This window comes from Salvelinus alpinus, chromosome 34 (assembly GCF_045679555.1).
Source record: "Salvelinus alpinus chromosome 34, SLU_Salpinus.1, whole genome shotgun sequence".
Lineage (NCBI taxonomy): Eukaryota > Metazoa > Chordata > Actinopteri > Salmoniformes > Salmonidae > Salvelinus > Salvelinus alpinus.
In genome coordinates, this window is record NC_092119.1 from 4,797,306 (window position 1) to 4,815,131 (window position 17,826).

Consider the following 17,826-nt stretch of genomic DNA (forward strand, 5'->3'; position numbering starts at 1 on the left):
AAAGGGAAAACAGTTAAAGGTCTTTATTTCAGGATTGGAGAGATGTATAAGGCAATGTGTGCAGACAGACCTTTACTGTGGCCCTGTCCATTCTCTGAGTAGCCTTGCACTCAGCTGTGAAACATTGTTGAAATAATGATTAATAAAATAACTCAAATATAATCATAAAAATTTGTACACTTTCACAATTCGGTTCATTGCAGTTTACAAAATAATTGTTTAGTCACACAAAACCTGATTGTGAAATGGGCTACAATTCAATCAAAACATACATTTCAAACATTGGATCCACTGAATTAAAAACAACATGTTACAGTTCAAAAACAAGATCAATCTTTAATGGCACGCCCACACGCCCTTTAATGCCCAAGGTAAAGGTCAGTGCAGCAATCACATGCAGTACGACGGCTCATGTAGCTCCGCCTCTAAAGGCACCTGAGATAAGCCCCACCCCTCTGAGGCCTGAGAACAGAGGAAGGGGTCACCAGTGTAATAAACCCCCCCCCCCAGCTACACCTCTCCCTGGCTATGCTTCCCTGTCTCTTGAACCCAGTGTTGGTCTGTTGTATGTGGTGGTGTGTGTTTCTACATTTTCTCCTGTGTGTTCCAGCCCTCGCTGTCTGCTGCTGTAGTGTCCTGGTGTGTGTGTTTGTCCCCGCTGTCTGCTGCAGTGTCCTGGTGTGTGTGTTTGTCCCAGCTGTCTGCTGCAGTGTCCTGGGGTGTGTGTTTGTCCCAGCTGTCTGCTGCAGTGTCCTGGTGTGTGTGTTTGTCCCAGCTGTCTGCTGCAGTGTCCTGGTGTGTGTGTTTGTCCCAGCTGTCTGCTGCAGTGTCCTGGTGTGTGTGTTTATCCCAGCTGTCTGCTGCAGTGTCCTGGTGTGTGTGTTTATCCCAGCTGTCTGCTGCAGTGTCCTGGTTTGTGTGTTTGTCCCAGCAGTCTGCTGTTGTAGTGTCCTGGTGTGTGTGTTTGTCCCAGCTGTCGGTGTTGTGTCCGTGTTTCCTCTGATGGCGTTTGTAGTTGTCCCAGTGTCCCGTAGTGTAGTCACACTCAGCACAGCCGTACGGCTTCTCCCCCGTGTGTCTCAGCATGTGTCTCTTCAGGTTCATACTCTGGTTACAGCTGTAGCCACACACAGAGCAGTGGAACGGCTTGGCTCCAGAGTGAATCCTCTCATGGCGCCTCAGGTTGGCCAGGTTCCCGCAGGCGTAAGAGCACTGGGGACAGCGGTAAGGCTTCTCCCCCGTGTGGACCCGGAGGTGGCGTTTCAGGTTGTCCAGGTGGGCCGAGGCGTAGGGGCACTGAGGACAGCGGTGGGGCTTCTCCCCGCTGTGGGTGTGGGCGTGTCGGGCCAGGTGGTTGGGGTAGAGGGAGAGGAAGGGGCAGAGAGGGCAGCGGTACAGCTTGCTGGCCCCTGACTGGAGTGTGTCAGTGGGGCTGGGGGACCCTGGTTTCTTGGAGATGAGAGACTCAGAACATTTATTACACACCTGCCCTCCGCCCTCCCCCTCCCCCTCTCCTTCTCCCGCCAGGGTGAGGCCACAGGAGCGACAGCAGAGGGGGAAGAGTAGAGATGGGAGGGGGGCGGAGGGGGGGAGACGGGGGGAGGAGGGAGAGGCTACCCCCTCTAGGTTCTGGAGGAAATCAGAGCCCTCCCTCACACACACGGTCAGGTCTGACACCACGGCATCTGAAGGAGAGAACAGTACACACACATTAACACACAACTAGTGTGACGGACCGTTCAGTAGAGGGACCTTTGTCACCTACTAAGGAAATGGCCTCTATAAACAGTATTTTAGGCAGTTAAATGTAACAAAACATTATTCATAATGAACACTACAATTTGTTTACAAGCATGACGGCTGTAGCAGCTTGTTGGCCAGCATCAGGGTGGAAACTTGAGGCCCAACATAACAAATCTGTCACAACAGACAGGAACATTGTGAATGCTGCATATTGTGGATGGCATTTCAACACCGAACCGTGACCCCAAAACTGCAACACATACGTGCGTTTGGTGAACCGGAGAGACACCCGTCACAACAGCGTGAAATGTACATGCGTAGCCGGAGTCAGTGCACTCCGTGGCGTACGCCAACGTCGTCATGACAATCCATAATAAACAGTTGTATTTGTTTGCTATGTAGCCCCTGGGAGTTACTGTTGTGAGTTCGTTTTGACTCACCTTAGATGTGCTCACCTCACCGTACCTGTGCTAAACTGTTGTTGCGTTGCTAGCTCACTTCGTCTACAAAGAGTAGCGTTATTCTCTCTTGAGATCGGAGTCGTCTAGTTATCCAGCCGTAGCCTGCCTAGGCTATATGCCTATGATGAAAATCAACACAGCTAAGCTGCAAATGTTTTCAAATATCTAGCCTATTTGATTGATAAACCTTAGCTTTACAGGTCAACTACATGTAGTCTACTTAGTATAGGGAAGATCATAACAATTGCTTTTCTAAATCGAACCACGCAATGTATCCGCTTATTTTAAAGCAGGTGTCAAACTCATTCCACGGAGGGCCGTGCCGGGTGTCTGCGGGGTGTCGCTCCTCCCTTGTACTTGATTGATACACGGAGGTCACTAATTAGTGACCCTTCACCTGGTTGTCTTGGTCTTAATTGAAAGGGAGAAAAAAAACATCTGCAAACACTCGGCCCTCCGTGGAATGAGTTTGATACCCCGGTTTTAAAAGCAGTGCTCCGGGTAGACGTGGAAAATATAGACTTTCTTTCGAATTTAAAGCGTTATGACTCCGTAGACGCTTACGGGCCTGTTCTCTCATTTGCATTCTATTTCCAGCGTGAGCATGTTCGTTCAAGTGCTTAAAAAAATAAAAATATATATTTCATTTGAATTAGGCGTTGCAGCCCGACACACAACCCAAAGATCTTAAGTTCAGTAACCAGCCAACCAAACAGAGCTTCTTCCTCTTTTCTAACAGTTTCAGAAAGTTAACCAACACTTCTTCTTTCACTCTGAGCTTTGTGCTACAGGACATAATGTTCTCACTAAAACTATCCTCCAATATATCACTCCCAGTTTGAGTGAGGATCATTGGTGCTGGTTGGGTAAATATGTTGAACAGGTGTGTGTAATGCATATCTTTATATATATATAGTACAAATCAAAAGTTTGGACACCTACTCATTCATGGGTTTTTCTTTATTTTTACTATTTTCTACATTGTAGAATAATAGTGAAGTTGTCAAAACTATGAAATAACACATATGGAATCATGTAGTAACCAAAAAAGTGTTAAACATATCAAGTGTTAAACAAATCAAATATATTTTATAATTGACATTCTTCAAATAGCCACCCGTTGCCGTGAAGACTGCTTTGCACACTCTTGGCATTCTCTCAATCAGCTTTATGGGTTAGTCACCTGGAATACATTTCAATTAACAAGTGTGCCTTGTTAAAAGTTAATTTGTGGAATTTCTTTCCTTCTTAATGTGTTTGAGCCAATAATTTGTGTTGTGACAAGGTAGGGGTGGTATACAGAAGATAGCCCCATTTGGTAAAAGACCAAGTCCATATTATGGCAAGAAGAGCTTAAATAGGCAAAGACAAACAATAGTCCATCATTACTTAATGAGGGTCAGTCAATCTGGAAAATGTCAATAATTTTGAAAGTTTCTTCAAGTGCGGTCGCAAAAACCATCAAACGCTATGATGAAACTGGCTCTCGTGAGGACTGCCACAGGAAAGGAAGACCCAGAGTTACCTCTGCTGCAGAGGATAAGTTCATTAGTTACCAGCCTCAGAAATTGCAGCCCAAATAAATGCTTCACAGAGTTCAAGTAACAGACACATTTCAACATCAACTGTTCGGGGGAGACTGTGTAAATCAGGCCTTCATGGTGGAATTGCTGCAAATAAACCACTACTTAAGGACACAGATCAGAACAAGAGACTTGCTTGGGCCAAGAAACATGAGCAATGGATATTAGACCGGTGGAAATTTGTACTTTGGTCTGGAGTCCAAATTGGAGATTTTTTGGTTCCAACCGCCGTGTCTTTGTGAGACGCAGTGTGTATGAACGGATGATCTCCGCATGTGTAGTTCCCACCGTGAAGCATGGAGGAGGAGGTGTGATGGTGCTTTGCTGGTGACACTGTTGGTAATTTGTTTAGAATTCAATGCACACTTAACCAGCATGGCTACCACAGCATTCTGCAGTGATACACCCATCCCATCTGGTTTGCACTTAGTGGGACTATAATTTATTTTTCCACAGGACAATGACCCAACACACCCCCAGGCTGTGTAAGGACTATTTGACCAAGAAGGAGTGGTTCATCAGATGGCCTGACCTCCACAATCACCCAACTTCAACCCAATTGAGATGGTTTGGGATGAGTTGGACCTCAGAGTGAAGGAAAAGCAGCCAACAAGTGCTTAGGATATGTGGGAACTCCTTCAAGACTGTTGGAAAAGCATTCCAGGTGAAGCTGGTTGAGAGAATGCCAAGAGTGTGCAAAGCTGTCATCAAGGCAAAGGGTGGCTGGCTTTGAAGAATCTAAAATATATTTGGATTTGTTTAACACTTCTTTGGTTACTACATGATTCCATGTGTGTTATTTCATAGTTTTGATGTCTTCACTATTATTCTACAATGTAGAAAATAGTGAAAATAAAGAAAAACCCTTGAATGAGAAGGTGTGTCCAAATGTTTTACTTGTTGTAAAGGTGGTATATACATATATAGATAGCTCTAGAGATATATACACTGCTCAAAAAAATAAAGGGAACACTTAAACAACACAATGTAACTCCAAGTCAATCACACTTCTATGAAATCAAACTGTCCACTTAGGAAGCAACACTGATTGACAATAAATTTCACATGCTGTTGTGCAAATGGAATAGACAAAAGGTGGAAATTATAGGCAATTAGCAAGACACCCCCAAAAAAGGAGTGATTCTGCAGGTGGTGACCACAGACCACTTCTCAGTTCCTATGCTTCCTGGCTGATGTTTTGGTCACTTTTGAATGCTGGCGGTGCTCTCACTCTAGTGGTAGCATGAGACGGAGTCTACAACCCACACAAGTGGCTCAGGTAGTGCAGTTCATCCAGGATGGCACATCAATGCGAGCTGTGGCAAAAAGGTTTGCTGTGTCTGTCAACGTAGTGTCCAGAGCATGGAGGCGCTACCAGGAGACAGGCCAGTACATCAGGAGACGTGGAGGAAGCCGTAGGAGGGCAACAACCCAGCAGCAGGACCACTACCTCCGCCTTTGTGCAAGGAGGTGCACTGCCAGAGCCCTGCAAAATGACCTCCAGCAGACCACAAATGTGCATGTGTCAGCATATGGTCTCACAAGGGGTCTGAGGATCTCATCTCGGTACCTAATGGCAGTCAGGCTACCTCTGGTTAGCACATGGAGGGCTGTGCGGCCCCACAAAGAAATGCCACCCCACACCATGACTGACCCACCGCCAAACCGGTCATGCTGGAGGATGTTGCAGGCAGCAGAACGTTCTCCACGGCGTCTCCAGACTCTGTCACGTCTGTCACATGTGCTCATGTGCTCAGTGTGAACCTGCTTTCATCTGTGAAGAGCACAGGGCGCCAGTGGCGAATTTGCCAATCTTGGTGTTCTCTGGCAAATGCCAAACGTCCTGCACGGTGCTGGGCTGTAAGCACAACCCCCACCTGTGGATGTCGGGCCCTCATACCACCCTCATGGAGTCTGTTTCTGACCGTTTGAGCAGACACATGCACATTTGTGGCCTACTGGAGGTCATTTTGCAGGGCTCTGGCAGTGCACCTCCTGGCACAAAGGCGGAGGTAGCAGTCCTGCTGCTGGGTTGTAAAGGTGGTATATACATATATAGATAGCTCTAGAGATATACATACACACATACAAACTGAACAAAAATATAAACACAACATGTAAAGTGTTGGCCCCATGTTTCATGGTCTGAAATAAAAGATCACAGACATTTTCCAAACGCACAGAAAAGCTTATTTCTGTAGTACACAGTAGTCTGAGACCAGCCACCCGGTAAGCTGATGAAACCGAGGACTATTTCTGTCTGCAATAAAGCCACTTGGTTGGGAGAAAATAATTCTGATTGGCTGAGCCTGGCTCCCCCGTTGCCCTCCCAGGCCTCCCCATGGCTGCTCCCCTGCCCAGTCAGGTGAAAGCCATAGACTAGGGCCTAATTCATTTATTTCAATTGACTGATTTCCTTATATGAATTGTAACTCAGTAAAATATATATACATTAAAAAAATATATATATATACACACACATATACTTGTGGACACCTCTTCAAATGAGTCTATTCAGCTTTTTCATCCACACTCGATACTGACAGGTGTGCAATCTCCATTGGCAGTATAATGGCCTTACTGAAGAGCTCAGTAACTTTAAATGTGGCAATGTCATAGGATGCCACCTTTCTTTCCAACAAGTCAGTTCCTCAAATTTCTGCCCTGGCCAACTGTAAGTGCTGTTAAATTAACGCTACAGCATACAATGACATTCTAGACAATTCTATGCTTCCAACTCTGTGGCAAAAGTTTGGGAAAGGCCCTATCCTGTTTCACCATGACAATGCCCCCGTGCACAAAGCAAGCTCCATACAGAAATGGTTTGTCGAGATCAGTGTGGAAGAACTTAACTGGTCTGCACAGAGCCCTGACCTCAACCGCATCGAACACCTTTGGGATGAATTATAACGCCGACTGTGAGCCAGGCCTAATCGCTCAACATCAGTGCCCGACCTCACTAATACTCTTGTGGCTGAATGGAAGCAAGTCCCTGCAGCAATGTTCCAACATCTAGAGGAAAGCCTTCCCAGAAGAGTGGAGGCTGTTCACGCAGCAATGTTCCAACATCTAGTGGAAAGCCTTCCCAGAAGAGTGGAGGCTGTTCACGCAGCAATGTTCCAACATCTAGAGGAAAGCCTTCCCAGAAGAGTGGAGGCTGTTCACGCAGCAATGTTCCAACATCTAGTGGAAAGCCTTCCCAGAAGAGTGGAGGCTGTTCACGCAGCAATGTTCCAACATCTAGAGGAAAGCCTTCCCAGAAGAGTGGAGGCTGTTCACGCAGCAATGTTCCAACATCTAGTGGAAAGCCTTCCCAGAAGAGTGGAGGCTGTTATAGCAGCAATGTTCCAACATCTAGTGGAAAGCCTTCCCAGAAGAGTGGAGGCTGTTATAGCAGCAATGTTCCAACATCTAGTGGAAAGCCTTCCCAGAAGAGTGGAGGCTGTTATAGCAGCAATGTTCCAACATCTAGTGGAAAGCCTTCCCAGAAGAGTGGAGGCTGTTATAGCAGCAATGTTCCAACATCTAGTGGAAAGCCTTCCCAGAAGAGTGGAGGCTGTTATAGCAGCAATGTTCCAACATCTAGTGGAAAGCCTTCCCAGAAGAGTGGAGGCTGTTATAGCAGCAATGTTCCAACATCTAGAGGAAAGGCTTCCCAGAAGAGTGGAGGCTGTTATAGCAGCAATGTTCCAACATCTAGTGGAAAGCCTTCCCAGAAGAGTGGAGGCTGTTATAGCAGCAATGTTCCAACATCTAGTGGAAAGCCTTCCCAGAAGAGTGGAGGCTGTTATAGCAGCAATGTTCCAACATCTAGTGGAAAGCCTTCCCAGAAGAGTGGAGGCTGTTATAGCAGCAATGTTCCAACATCTAGTGGAAAGCCTTCCCAGAAGAGTGGAGGCTGTTATAGCAGCAATGTTCCAACATCTAGTGGAAAGCCTTCCCAGAAGAGTGGAGGCTGTTATAGCAGCAATGTTCCAACATCTAGAGGAAAGGCTTCCCAGAAGAGTGGAGGCTGTTATAGCAGCAATGTTCCAACATCTAGTGGAAAGCCTTCCCAGAAGAGTGGAGGCTGTTATAGCAGCAATGTTCCAACATCTAGAGGAAAGGCTTCCCAGAAGAGTGGAGGCTGTTATAGCAGCAATGTTCCAACATCTAGAGGAAAGGCTTCCCAGAAGAGTGGAGGCTGTTATAGCAGCAATGTTCCAACATCTAGTGGAAAGCCTTCCCAGAAGAGTGGAGGCTGTTATAGCAGCAATGTTCCAACATCTAGAGGAAAGGCTTCCCAGAAGAGTGGAGGCTGTTATAGCAGCAATGTTCCAACATCTAGAGGAAAGCCTTCCCAGAAGAGTGGAGGCTGTTATAGCAGCAATGTTCCAACATCTAGAGGAAAGGCTTCCCAGAAGAGTGGAGGCTGTTATAGCAGCAATGTTCCAACATCTAGTGGAAAGCCTTCCCAGAAGAGTGGAGGCTGTTATAGCAGCAATGTTCCAACATCTAGAGGAAAGGCTTCCCAGAAGAGTGGAGGCTGTTATAGCAGCAATGTTCCAACATCTAGAGGAAAGGCTTCCCAGAAGAGTGGAGGCTGTTATAGCAGCAATGTTCCAACATCTAGTGGAAAGCCTTCCCAGAAGAGTGGAGGCTGTTATAGCAGCAATGTTCCAACATCTAGTGGAAAGCCTTCCCAGAAGAGTGGAGGCTGTTATAGCAGCAATGTTCCAACATCTAGTGGAAAGCCTTCCCAGAAGAGTGGAGGCTGTTATAGCAGCAATGTTCCAACATCTAGAGGAAAGGCTTCCCAGAAGAGTGGAGGCTGTTATAGCAGCAATGTTCCAACATCTAGTGGAAAGCCTTCCCAGAAGAGTGGAGGCTGTTATAGCAGCAATGTTCCAACATCTAGTGGAAAGCCTTCCCAGAAGAGTGGAGGCTGTTATAGCAGCAATGTTCCAACATCTAGAGGAAAGGCTTCCCAGAAGAGTGGAGGCTGTTATAGCAGCAATGTTCCAACATCTAGAGGAAAGGCTTCCCAGAAGAGTGGAGGCTGTTATAGCAGCAATGTTCCAACATCTAGTGGAAAGCCTTCCCAGAAGAGTGGAGGCTGTTATAGCAGCAATGTTCCAACATCTAGAGGAAAGGCTTCCCAGAAGAGTGGAGGCTGTTATAGCAGCAATGTTCCAACATCTAGAGGAAAGGCTTCCCAGAAGAGTGGAGGCTGTTATAGCAGCAATGTTCCAACATCTAGTGGAAAGCCTTCCCAGAAGAGTGGAGGCTGTTATAGCAGCAATGTTCCAACATCTAGAGGAAAGGCTTCCCAGAAGAGTGGAGGCTGTTATAGCAGCAATGTTCCAACATCTAGAGGAAAGCCTTCCCAGAAGAGTGGAGGCTGTTATAGCAGCAATGTTCCAACATCTAGAGGAAAGGCTTCCCAGAAGAGTGGAGGCTGTTATAGCAGCAATGTTCCAACATCTAGTGGAAAGCCTTCCCAGAAGAGTGGAGGCTGTTATAGCAGCAATGTTCCAACATCTAGAGGAAAGGCTTCCCAGAAGAGTGGAGGCTGTTATAGCAGCAATGTTCCAACATCTAGAGGAAAGGCTTCCCAGAAGAGTGGAGGCTGTTATAGCAGCAATGTTCCAACATCTAGTGGAAAGCCTTCCCAGAAGAGTGGAGGCTGTTATAGCAGCAATGTTCCAACATCTAGTGGAAAGCCTTCCCAGAAGAGTGGAGGCTGTTATAGCAGCAATGTTCCAACATCTAGTGGAAAGCCTTCCCAGAAGAGTGGAGGCTGTTATAGCAGCAATGTTCCAACATCTAGAGGAAAGGCTTCCCAGAAGAGTGGAGGCTGTTATAGCAGCAATGTTCCAACATCTAGTGGAAAGCCTTCCCAGAAGAGTGGAGGCTGTTATAGCAGCAATGTTCCAACATCTAGTGGAAAGCCTTCCCAGAAGAGTGGAGGCTGTTATAGCAGCAATGTTCCAACATCTAGTGGAAAGCCTTCCCAGAAGAGTGGAGGCTGTTATAGCAGCAATGTTCCAACATCTAGAGGAAAGGCTTCCCAGAAGAGTGGAGGCTGTTATAGCAGCAATGTTCCAACATCTAGTGGAAAGCCTTCCCAGAAGAGTGGAGGCTGTTATAGCAGCAATGTTCCAACATCTAGTGGAAAGCCTTCCCAGAAGAGTGGAGGCTGTTATAGCAGCAATGTTCCAACATCTAGAGGAAAGGCTTCCCAGAAGAGTGGAGGCTGTTATAGCAGCAATGTTCCAACATCTAGAGGAAAGGCTTCCCAGAAGAGTGGAGGCTGTTATAGCAGCAATGTTCCAACATCTAGAGGAAAGGCTTCCCAGAAGAGTGGAGGCTGTTATAGCAGCAATGTTCCAACATCTAGAGGAAAGGCTTCCCAGAAGAGTGGAGGCTGTTATAGCAGCAATGTTCCAACATCTAGAGGAAAGCCTTCCCAGAAGAGTGGAGGCTGTTATAGCAGCAATGTTCCAACATCTAGTGGAAAGCCTTCCCAGAAGAGTGGAGGCTGTTGTAGCAGCAAATGGAGACCAACAACATATTAATGCCTAGGATTTTGGAATGAGATGTTTTCGACGAGCAGGTGTCCACATACTTTTGGTCAAAGCGACTTACAGTCATGCGTGTATACATCTCACATATGGATGGACCCGGGAATCGAACCCACAACCCTGGTGTTGCAAGCGCCATGCTCTACCAACTGAGTCATACGGGACCCGTGTGTGTTTGTACATGCCTGATTGTGTGCTCTCAACTTCAGCGTTTCCTCGGTGTGTGTGTTTTCGTCTGCTGCGTCTCATCAGTGTGTGTGTGCGTTGCGCCCGGGGTTCCTGGCTGTGTGAGCGCTGGTGCCTCCGCAGGTTCCCCAGGGAACTACAGGCATAGCTGCAGGTGTTGCAGAGGTAGGGCTTCTCCCCGGTGTGTGTGCGTGTGTGTCTCTGCAGGTTGACCCTCTGCGTAGAGGCGTAGGGGCAGTGGGGACAGCGGTAAGGCTTCTCTCCGTCATGCGTTCTCATGTGGCGTTTTAGATGGTTGGAGTAGCGAGAGGAGAAACTACACAGAGAGCACGTGTACACCTTCATACAGGCGTCTTCATCACCCGCCTTACTTCTCTTCCTCTTCCTGTCTTGCACCGCATGAGATTGGACGGCTGGTGTTGACTCCTCCCCTTGTGAGGTGTCCTCCAAGGCTGTGTGCGATTCCGATTGGACGTCCTCCTCACAGGTCGTGCAGTAGAGTCCCACCCCCAAGTGTAGTCCCGCCCCTAGGTCAAGGTCGGCCCCAATCAGTTGACCACACCCCTTACAGGAGAGGAATGCTGGGAAGGTGGAGTCATCCGGAGCCGGAAGGCTGGAGCTTTCATCACTCAGAGAGAACACCGTCAGAGCTGGTGGAGGGAGAGGGGATACCACAGCATTTAGTCAAGGACTCGGAAATCCGTGTGTGTGTGTGTGTGTGTGTGTGTCTGACCTGTGTCTCTGTCCAGCCCCATGATCTCCGTGTCTCCAAACTCACAGAGCTCTCCACTAAGCAGGAAGTCACTGTCCAGAACTAGGCATCCTGGATCACACTCCACACCGTCTACTGCAACACACACACATCGTCATCATTACACTACACACACACACACACAGCATCATTACACTACACACACACACACACATCATTACACTACACACACACACACACACACACAGCATCATTACACTACACACACACACACACAGCATCATTACACTACACACACACACGCAGCATCATTACACTACACACATCGTCATCATTACACTACACACACACACACACACACAGCATCATTACACAACACACACACACAGCATCATTACACTACACACACACACAGCATCATTACACTACACACACACACACACACATCATTACACTACACACACACACACACACACACACAGCATCATTACACTACACACACACACACACACAGCATCATTACACTACACACACACACGCGTCATCATTACACTACACACATCGTCATCATTACACTACACACACACACACACACACAGCATCATTACACAACACACACACACAGCATCATTACACTACACACACACATCGTCATCATTATACTACACACACACACAGCATCATTACACTACACTCACACACAGCATCATTACACTACACTCACACACACAGCATCATTACACTACGCACACACACAGCATCGTTACACTACACACACACACAGCATCATTACACTACGCACGCACACACAGCATCATTACACTACACACGCACACACAGCATCATTACACTACACACACACACACACAGCATCATTACACTACACACACACACACACACAGCATCATTACACTACACACTACATCATTACACTACACACACACGGCATCATTACACTACACACTACATCATTGCACTACACACACACACAGCATCATTACACTACGCACGCACACACAGCATCATTACACTACACACACACACACACAGCATCATTACACTACACACTACATCATTACACTACACACACACGGCATCATTACACTACACACACACACACAGCATCATTACACTACGCACGCACACACAGCATCATTACACTACACACACACAGCATCATTACACTACACACATCGTCATCATGACACTACACTGTCTACTATAATACACATCATCGTTACACTTAGTGGTTTTCCAGGGTCTTGTCTGTCAGTGCAGAGTTATACAGCTGTCTGCTGCTCATGATAGCTCTCCAACATGTCATAAGTGGAGTTCCATCTTGTTGTGACATGGTGTATGAGATTGTGGGTCGGTAGCTGTAACATTTCCTGCTTGGTCTTAAGCACACGAGCGGCTGTTGTGCTTCGGTGGAAACAGGAAACTACCGTCCTGATCCTCCCAAGGAGGCGGTCAATCTGGTTCACTGAGATTCTCCTCTGGGATGCTAAATGGATCACATGTGCAAAGCAAGCTATCTGTTGTCCCAGTCCAGCTTCTATCACTGCATTTACTTGGTTCTTGGTATTATCTGTGATGGTTGGGATATTTCTATTGGGCCTCTCTAGCTTCCACTCTGCTACTGCTCCTAGCAGCACCCGCGCCAGATGTGTGCCTGTGTGACTCTCATAGAGGGGGAGTGTCTGTAGCACCGGAGTTCACATCTCCCACTCCTCTATGGTGTAGTGAGCAGTCACAGTCACGTAGCTTTCTGTTAGCCTGGAGGTCCACTCCTCTGTGGTGTAGTGAGCAGTCACAGTCACGTAGCTTTCTGTTAGCCTGGAGGTCCACTCCTCTCTGGTGTGGTGAGCAGTCACAGTCACGTAGCTTTCTGTTAGCCTGGAGGTCCACCCGTCTGTGGTGTAGTGAGCAGTCACAGTCACGTAGCTTTCTGTTAGCCTGGAGGTCCACTCCTCTGTGGTGTAGTGAGCAGTCACAGTCACCTAGCTTTCTGTTAGCCTGGAGGTTCAGCCGTCTGTGGTGTAGTGAGCAGTCACAGTCACGTAGCTTTCTGTTAGCCTGGAGGTCCACTCCTCTCTGGTGTGGTGAGCAGACACAGTCACGTAGCTTTCTGTTAGCCTGGAGGTCCACCCGTCTGTGGTGTAGTGAGCAGTCACAGTCACGTAGCTTTCTGTTAGCCTGGAGGTTCAGCCGTCTGTGGTGTAGTGAGCAGTCACAGTCACCTAGCTTTCTGTTAGCCTGGAGGTCCACTCCTCTGTGGTGTAGTGAGCAGTCACAGTCACCTAGCTTTCTGTTAGCCTGGAGGTTCAGCCGTCTGTGGTGTGGTGAACAGTCACAGTCACGTAGCTTTCTGTTAGTCTGGAGGTCCACTCCTCTGTGGTGTAGTGAGCAGTCACAGTCACGTAGCTTTCTGTTAGCCTGGAGGTCCACTCCTCTCTGGTGTGGTGAGCAGTCACAGTCACGTAGCTTTCTGTTAGCCTGGAGGTCCACCCGTCTGTGGTGTAGTGAGCAGTCACAGTCACGTAGCTTTCTGTTAGCCTGGAGGTCCACTCCTCTGTGGTGTAGTGAGCAGTCACAGTCACCTAGCTTTCTGTTAGCCTGGAGGTTCAGCCGTCTGTGGTGTAGTGAGCAGTCACAGTCACCTAGCTTTCTGTTAGCCTGGAGGTCCACTCCTCTGTGGTGTAGTGAGCAGTCACAGTCACCTAGCTTTCTGTTAGCCTGGAGGTTCAGCCGTCTGTGGTGTAGTGAGCAGTCACAGTCACGTAGCTTTCTGTTAGCCTGGAGGTCCACTCCTCTGTGGTGTAGTGAGCAGTCACAGTCACCTAGCTTTCTGTTAGCCTGGAGGTCCAGCAGTCTGTGGTGTGGTGAACAGTCACAGTCACGTAGCTTTCTGTTAGTCTGGAGGTCCACTCCTCTGTGGTGTAGTGAGCAGTCACAGTCACGTAGCTTTCTGTTAGCCTGGAGGTCCACTCCTCTCTGGTGTGGTGAGCAGTCACAGTCACGTAGCTTTCTGTTAGCCTGGAGGTCCACCCGTCTGTGGTGTAGTGAGCAGTCACAGTCACGTAGCTTTCTGTTAGCCTGGAGGTCCACTCCTCTGTGGTGTAGTGAGCAGTCACAGTCACCTAGCTTTCTGTTAGCCTGGAGGTTCAGCCGTCTGTGGTGTAGTGAGCAGTCACAGTCACCTAGCTTTCTGTTAGCCTGGAGGTCCACTCCTCTGTGGTGTAGTGAGCAGTCACAGTCACCTAGCTTTCTGTTAGCCTGGAGGTTCAGCCGTCTGTGGTGTAGTGAGCAGTCACAGTCACCTAGCTTTCTGTTAGCCTGGAGGTCCACTCCTCTGTGGTGTAGTGAGCAGTCACAGTCACCTAGCTTTCTGTTAGCCTGGAGGTCCACTCCTCTGTGGTGTAGTGAGCAGTCACAGTCACCTAGCTTTCTGTTAGCCTGGAGGTCCACTCCTCTGTGGTGTAGTGAGCAGTCACAGTCACCTAGCTTTCTGTTAGCCTGGAGGTTCAGCCGTCTGTGGTGTGGTGAACAGTCACAGTCACGTAGCTTTCTGTTAGTCTGGAGGTCCACTCCTCTGTGGTGTAGTGAGCAGTCACAGTCACGTAGCTTTCTGTTAGCCTGGAGGTCCACTCCTCTCTGGTGTGGTGAGCAGTCACAGTCACCTAGCTTTCTGTTAGCCTGGAGGTCCAGCAGTCTGTGGTGTGGTGAACAGTCACAGTCACGTAGCTTTCTGTTAGTCTGGAGGTCCACTCCTCTGTGGTGTAGTGAGCAGTCACAGTCACGTAGCTTTCTGTTAGCCTGGAGGTCCACTCCTCTCTGGTGTGGTGAGCAGTCACAGTCACGTAGCTTTCTGTTAGCCTGGAGGTCCACCCGTCTGTGGTGTAGTGAGCAGTCACAGTCACGTAGCTTTCTGTTAGCCTGGAGGTCCACTCCTCTGTGGTGTAGTGAGCAGTCACAGTCACCTAGCTTTCTGTTAGCCTGGAGGTTCAGCCGTCTGTGGTGTAGTGAGCAGTCACAGTCACCTAGCTTTCTGTTAGCCTGGAGGTCCACTCCTCTGTGGTGTAGGGAGCAGTCACAGTCACCTAGCTTTCTGTTAGCCTGGAGGTTCAGCCGTCTGTGGTGTGGTGAACAGTCACAGTCACGTAGCTTTCTGTTAGTCTGGAGGTCCACTCCTCTGTGGTGTAGTGAGCAGTCACAGTCACGTAGCTTTCTGTTAGCCTGGAGGTCCACTCCTCTCTGGTGTGGTGAGCAGTCACAGTCACGTAGCTTTCTGTTAGCCTGGAGGTCCACCCGTCTGTGGTGTAGTGAGCAGTCACAGTCACGTAGCTTTCTGTTAGCCTGGAGGTCCACTCCTCTGTGGTGTAGTGAGCAGTCACAGTCACCTAGCTTTCTGTTAGCCTGGAGGTTCAGCCGTCTGTGGTGTAGTGAGCAGTCACAGTCACCTAGCTTTCTGTTAGCCTGGAGGTCCACTCCTCTGTGGTGTAGTGAGCAGTCACAGTCACCTAGCTTTCTGTTAGCCTGGAGGTTCAGCCGTCTGTGGTGTAGTGAGCAGTCACAGTCACCTAGCTTTCTGTTAGCCTGGAGGTCCACTCCTCTGTGGTGTAGTGAGCAGTCACAGTCACCTAGCTTTCTGTTAGCCTGGAGGTCCACTCCTCTGTGGTGTAGTGAGCAGTCACAGTCACCTAGCTTTCTGTTAGCCTGGAGGTCCACTCCTCTGTGGTGTAGTGAGCAGTCACAGTCACCTAGCTTTCTGTTAGCCTGGAGGTCCACTCCTCTGTGGTGTAGTGAGCAGTCACAGTCACCTAGCTTTCTGTTAGCCTGGAGGTCCACTCCTCTATGGTGTAGTGAGCAGTCACAGTCACGTAGCTTTCTGTTAGCCTGGAGGTTCAGCCGACTGTGGTGTAGTGAGCAACAAAAGTATGGCCTCACGTCTGCAGTGATAAACATCCCAGTAGATTTAGTGATGGCTTCAGCCCGGTCTGATTCTGCAGCAAAGGGCTTAAATGCCGCGGTGAGAAGTTGTTGTCTCTTGGCTGAGTTGGCTCCCGTCACTGACACACACAGGGTGATGACGCTTTAAATGTGTGGCCATGCTCTATGTATTTCCATGATCATACGGCTTTCTTGTGGCACAATGCCTTCACACTGTAACGGTGTTGTCCACCACCCTTCTTCCGTCATCACATTTGACAGGGAAGCCAACATGGTCCAATACATGAGACTTAAATGAAGCAGGAGGCTTGTCCAGTTCTTCAGCTCCTCCCCCAGCCGTGGCTGTCACTGCTCTTTTTTCTTCTTTGCTTTTTACAACGCGAGCATCCAGGATTGATTCGTTGGGATTCAACATGTCCCGTTCACGTGAACAGTACAAACAACTGCTTTAAAAAACAATTATCAAATCAACGTTCAGGCTTCAGAGAAAAACACAGCACACATTTGTCTTGTCTGCTCACTGCAACTCTGCAATTATTACTTTAAACAGTAACAGCGGCAGTAAAACTGTATTTTACACTATGATGGTTAAACTTTGCAATTGATCTGCGGTTCACAAGCGTGCCGAAACCGTGGGGGGTGATCCGTACGGGTCACGGGTCAACTACGGTCCGTAACACCACTAGTTACACTACGCTGTCCACTGCAATACACACACACAGGAGAGAGCAGATGGAGGGGGGAGGAGAGATAGAGAGAGAGGGAGGAGAGAGGTAGGGACGGACAGAGGGAGAGTGGAGAGGGAGATAGAGGAGGGAGGAAAGGGGGCAGGGGAGGGATTGAGAGTGGAGGGAGAGAGAGAGGGGGGAGAGCGGGACAGAGTGAAAGAGAGAGGGAGAGGGAAAGAGAGAGGGAAAGACAGAGATGGGAGAGAGAGGAGGTCAGGTAGGGGAGAGCCTGTAGAGGAAGTGGAGACAAGAAGAAGAGAGGAAGTCCAGGATGAGATGAAACACACATCCGTGAGAGGAAAGAGGATGACGAAACCGTGTGACCCAACATATAAATCATGCACACACGCATGACACACACACAGGAGAAAAAAAATATCTGTTCAGTCGTGTAAACTGGTGGGGGTTTAGCAACTGTGTACACCTCAACTCGCTCACTAAATTACCTACTCCTTTATCAAAGTTAGATATAAATATAATGTTACTATCCAAATCAGTACGAAAGATGGATTTGATTGATTAAGGTTACAGTTAATCTAGTTACCATCCATGAGCCAGGGATCACTCCTGTAGTAGGTAACGGTACACATAGCAACATATCTCTGACATTGAAAGATGTAACCAAGACTCAAAGGACATACAGCGAGTTAGCTTTGTGACAACTCCTTCACTACCCAGTCGATAGCATGACTAGTAGCTAGCTAGGTTATCACACTTTACTTACATTTCACGGGCTGTGGGTTCGACTGTTTTCTCCTCGGCATTCTTCCTTCTCTTTATCTGCCTCGCTGTCCTGTCCGTCAGCCAGTCGCTGTCCTGTCCGTCAGCCAGCCAACCGCTGTCCTGTCCGTCAGCCAGTCGCTGTCCTGTCCGTCAGCCAGTCGCTGTTCCCGCTGTGGT

At 48.4% G+C, this 17,826-nt stretch overlaps 1 protein-coding gene across 2 annotated transcripts; it reads right to left on the reverse strand.

The window, feature by feature from the left end:
• Positions 1-8: 8 nt before the first annotated feature.
• Positions 9-17,820, reverse strand: LOC139563828 (zinc finger protein 513-like). 2 transcript variants are annotated; one of them, XM_071382755.1, is made up of 4 exons: positions 17,651-17,820; positions 11,270-11,380; positions 10,536-11,186; positions 9-1,685 (listed from the first exon to the last, which is right to left on the reverse strand). In XM_071382755.1, exons 1-4 carry the CDS (start codon positions 17,688-17,690, stop codon positions 586-588), a joined length of 1,902 nt encoding a protein of 633 aa, XP_071238856.1. In that variant the 5' UTR covers positions 17,691-17,820; the 3' UTR covers positions 9-585. The 2 variants fall into 2 exon arrangements, with proteins under 2 accessions (XP_071238856.1, XP_071238855.1); XM_071382754.1 differs by having other exon boundaries at positions 11,270-11,383.
• Between the last annotated feature and the right edge of the window lie 6 nt (positions 17,821-17,826).

Excerpts from the sequence above, each read along its gene's own strand:
- LOC139563828 (XM_071382754.1), bottom strand. The coding sequence starts at position 17,690 with ATGCCGAGGAGAAAACAGTCGAACCCACAGCCCGTGAAAT. Across the intron at positions 11,187-11,269 it reads GGGGCTGGACAGAGACACAG|CTCTGACGGTGTTCTCTCTG; the intron begins GTCAGACACACA and ends TCCCTCCACCAG. Across the intron at positions 1,686-10,535 it reads AGTTGAGAGCACACAATCAG|ATGCCGTGGTGTCAGACCTG; the intron begins GCATGTACAAAC and ends TCTCTCCTTCAG.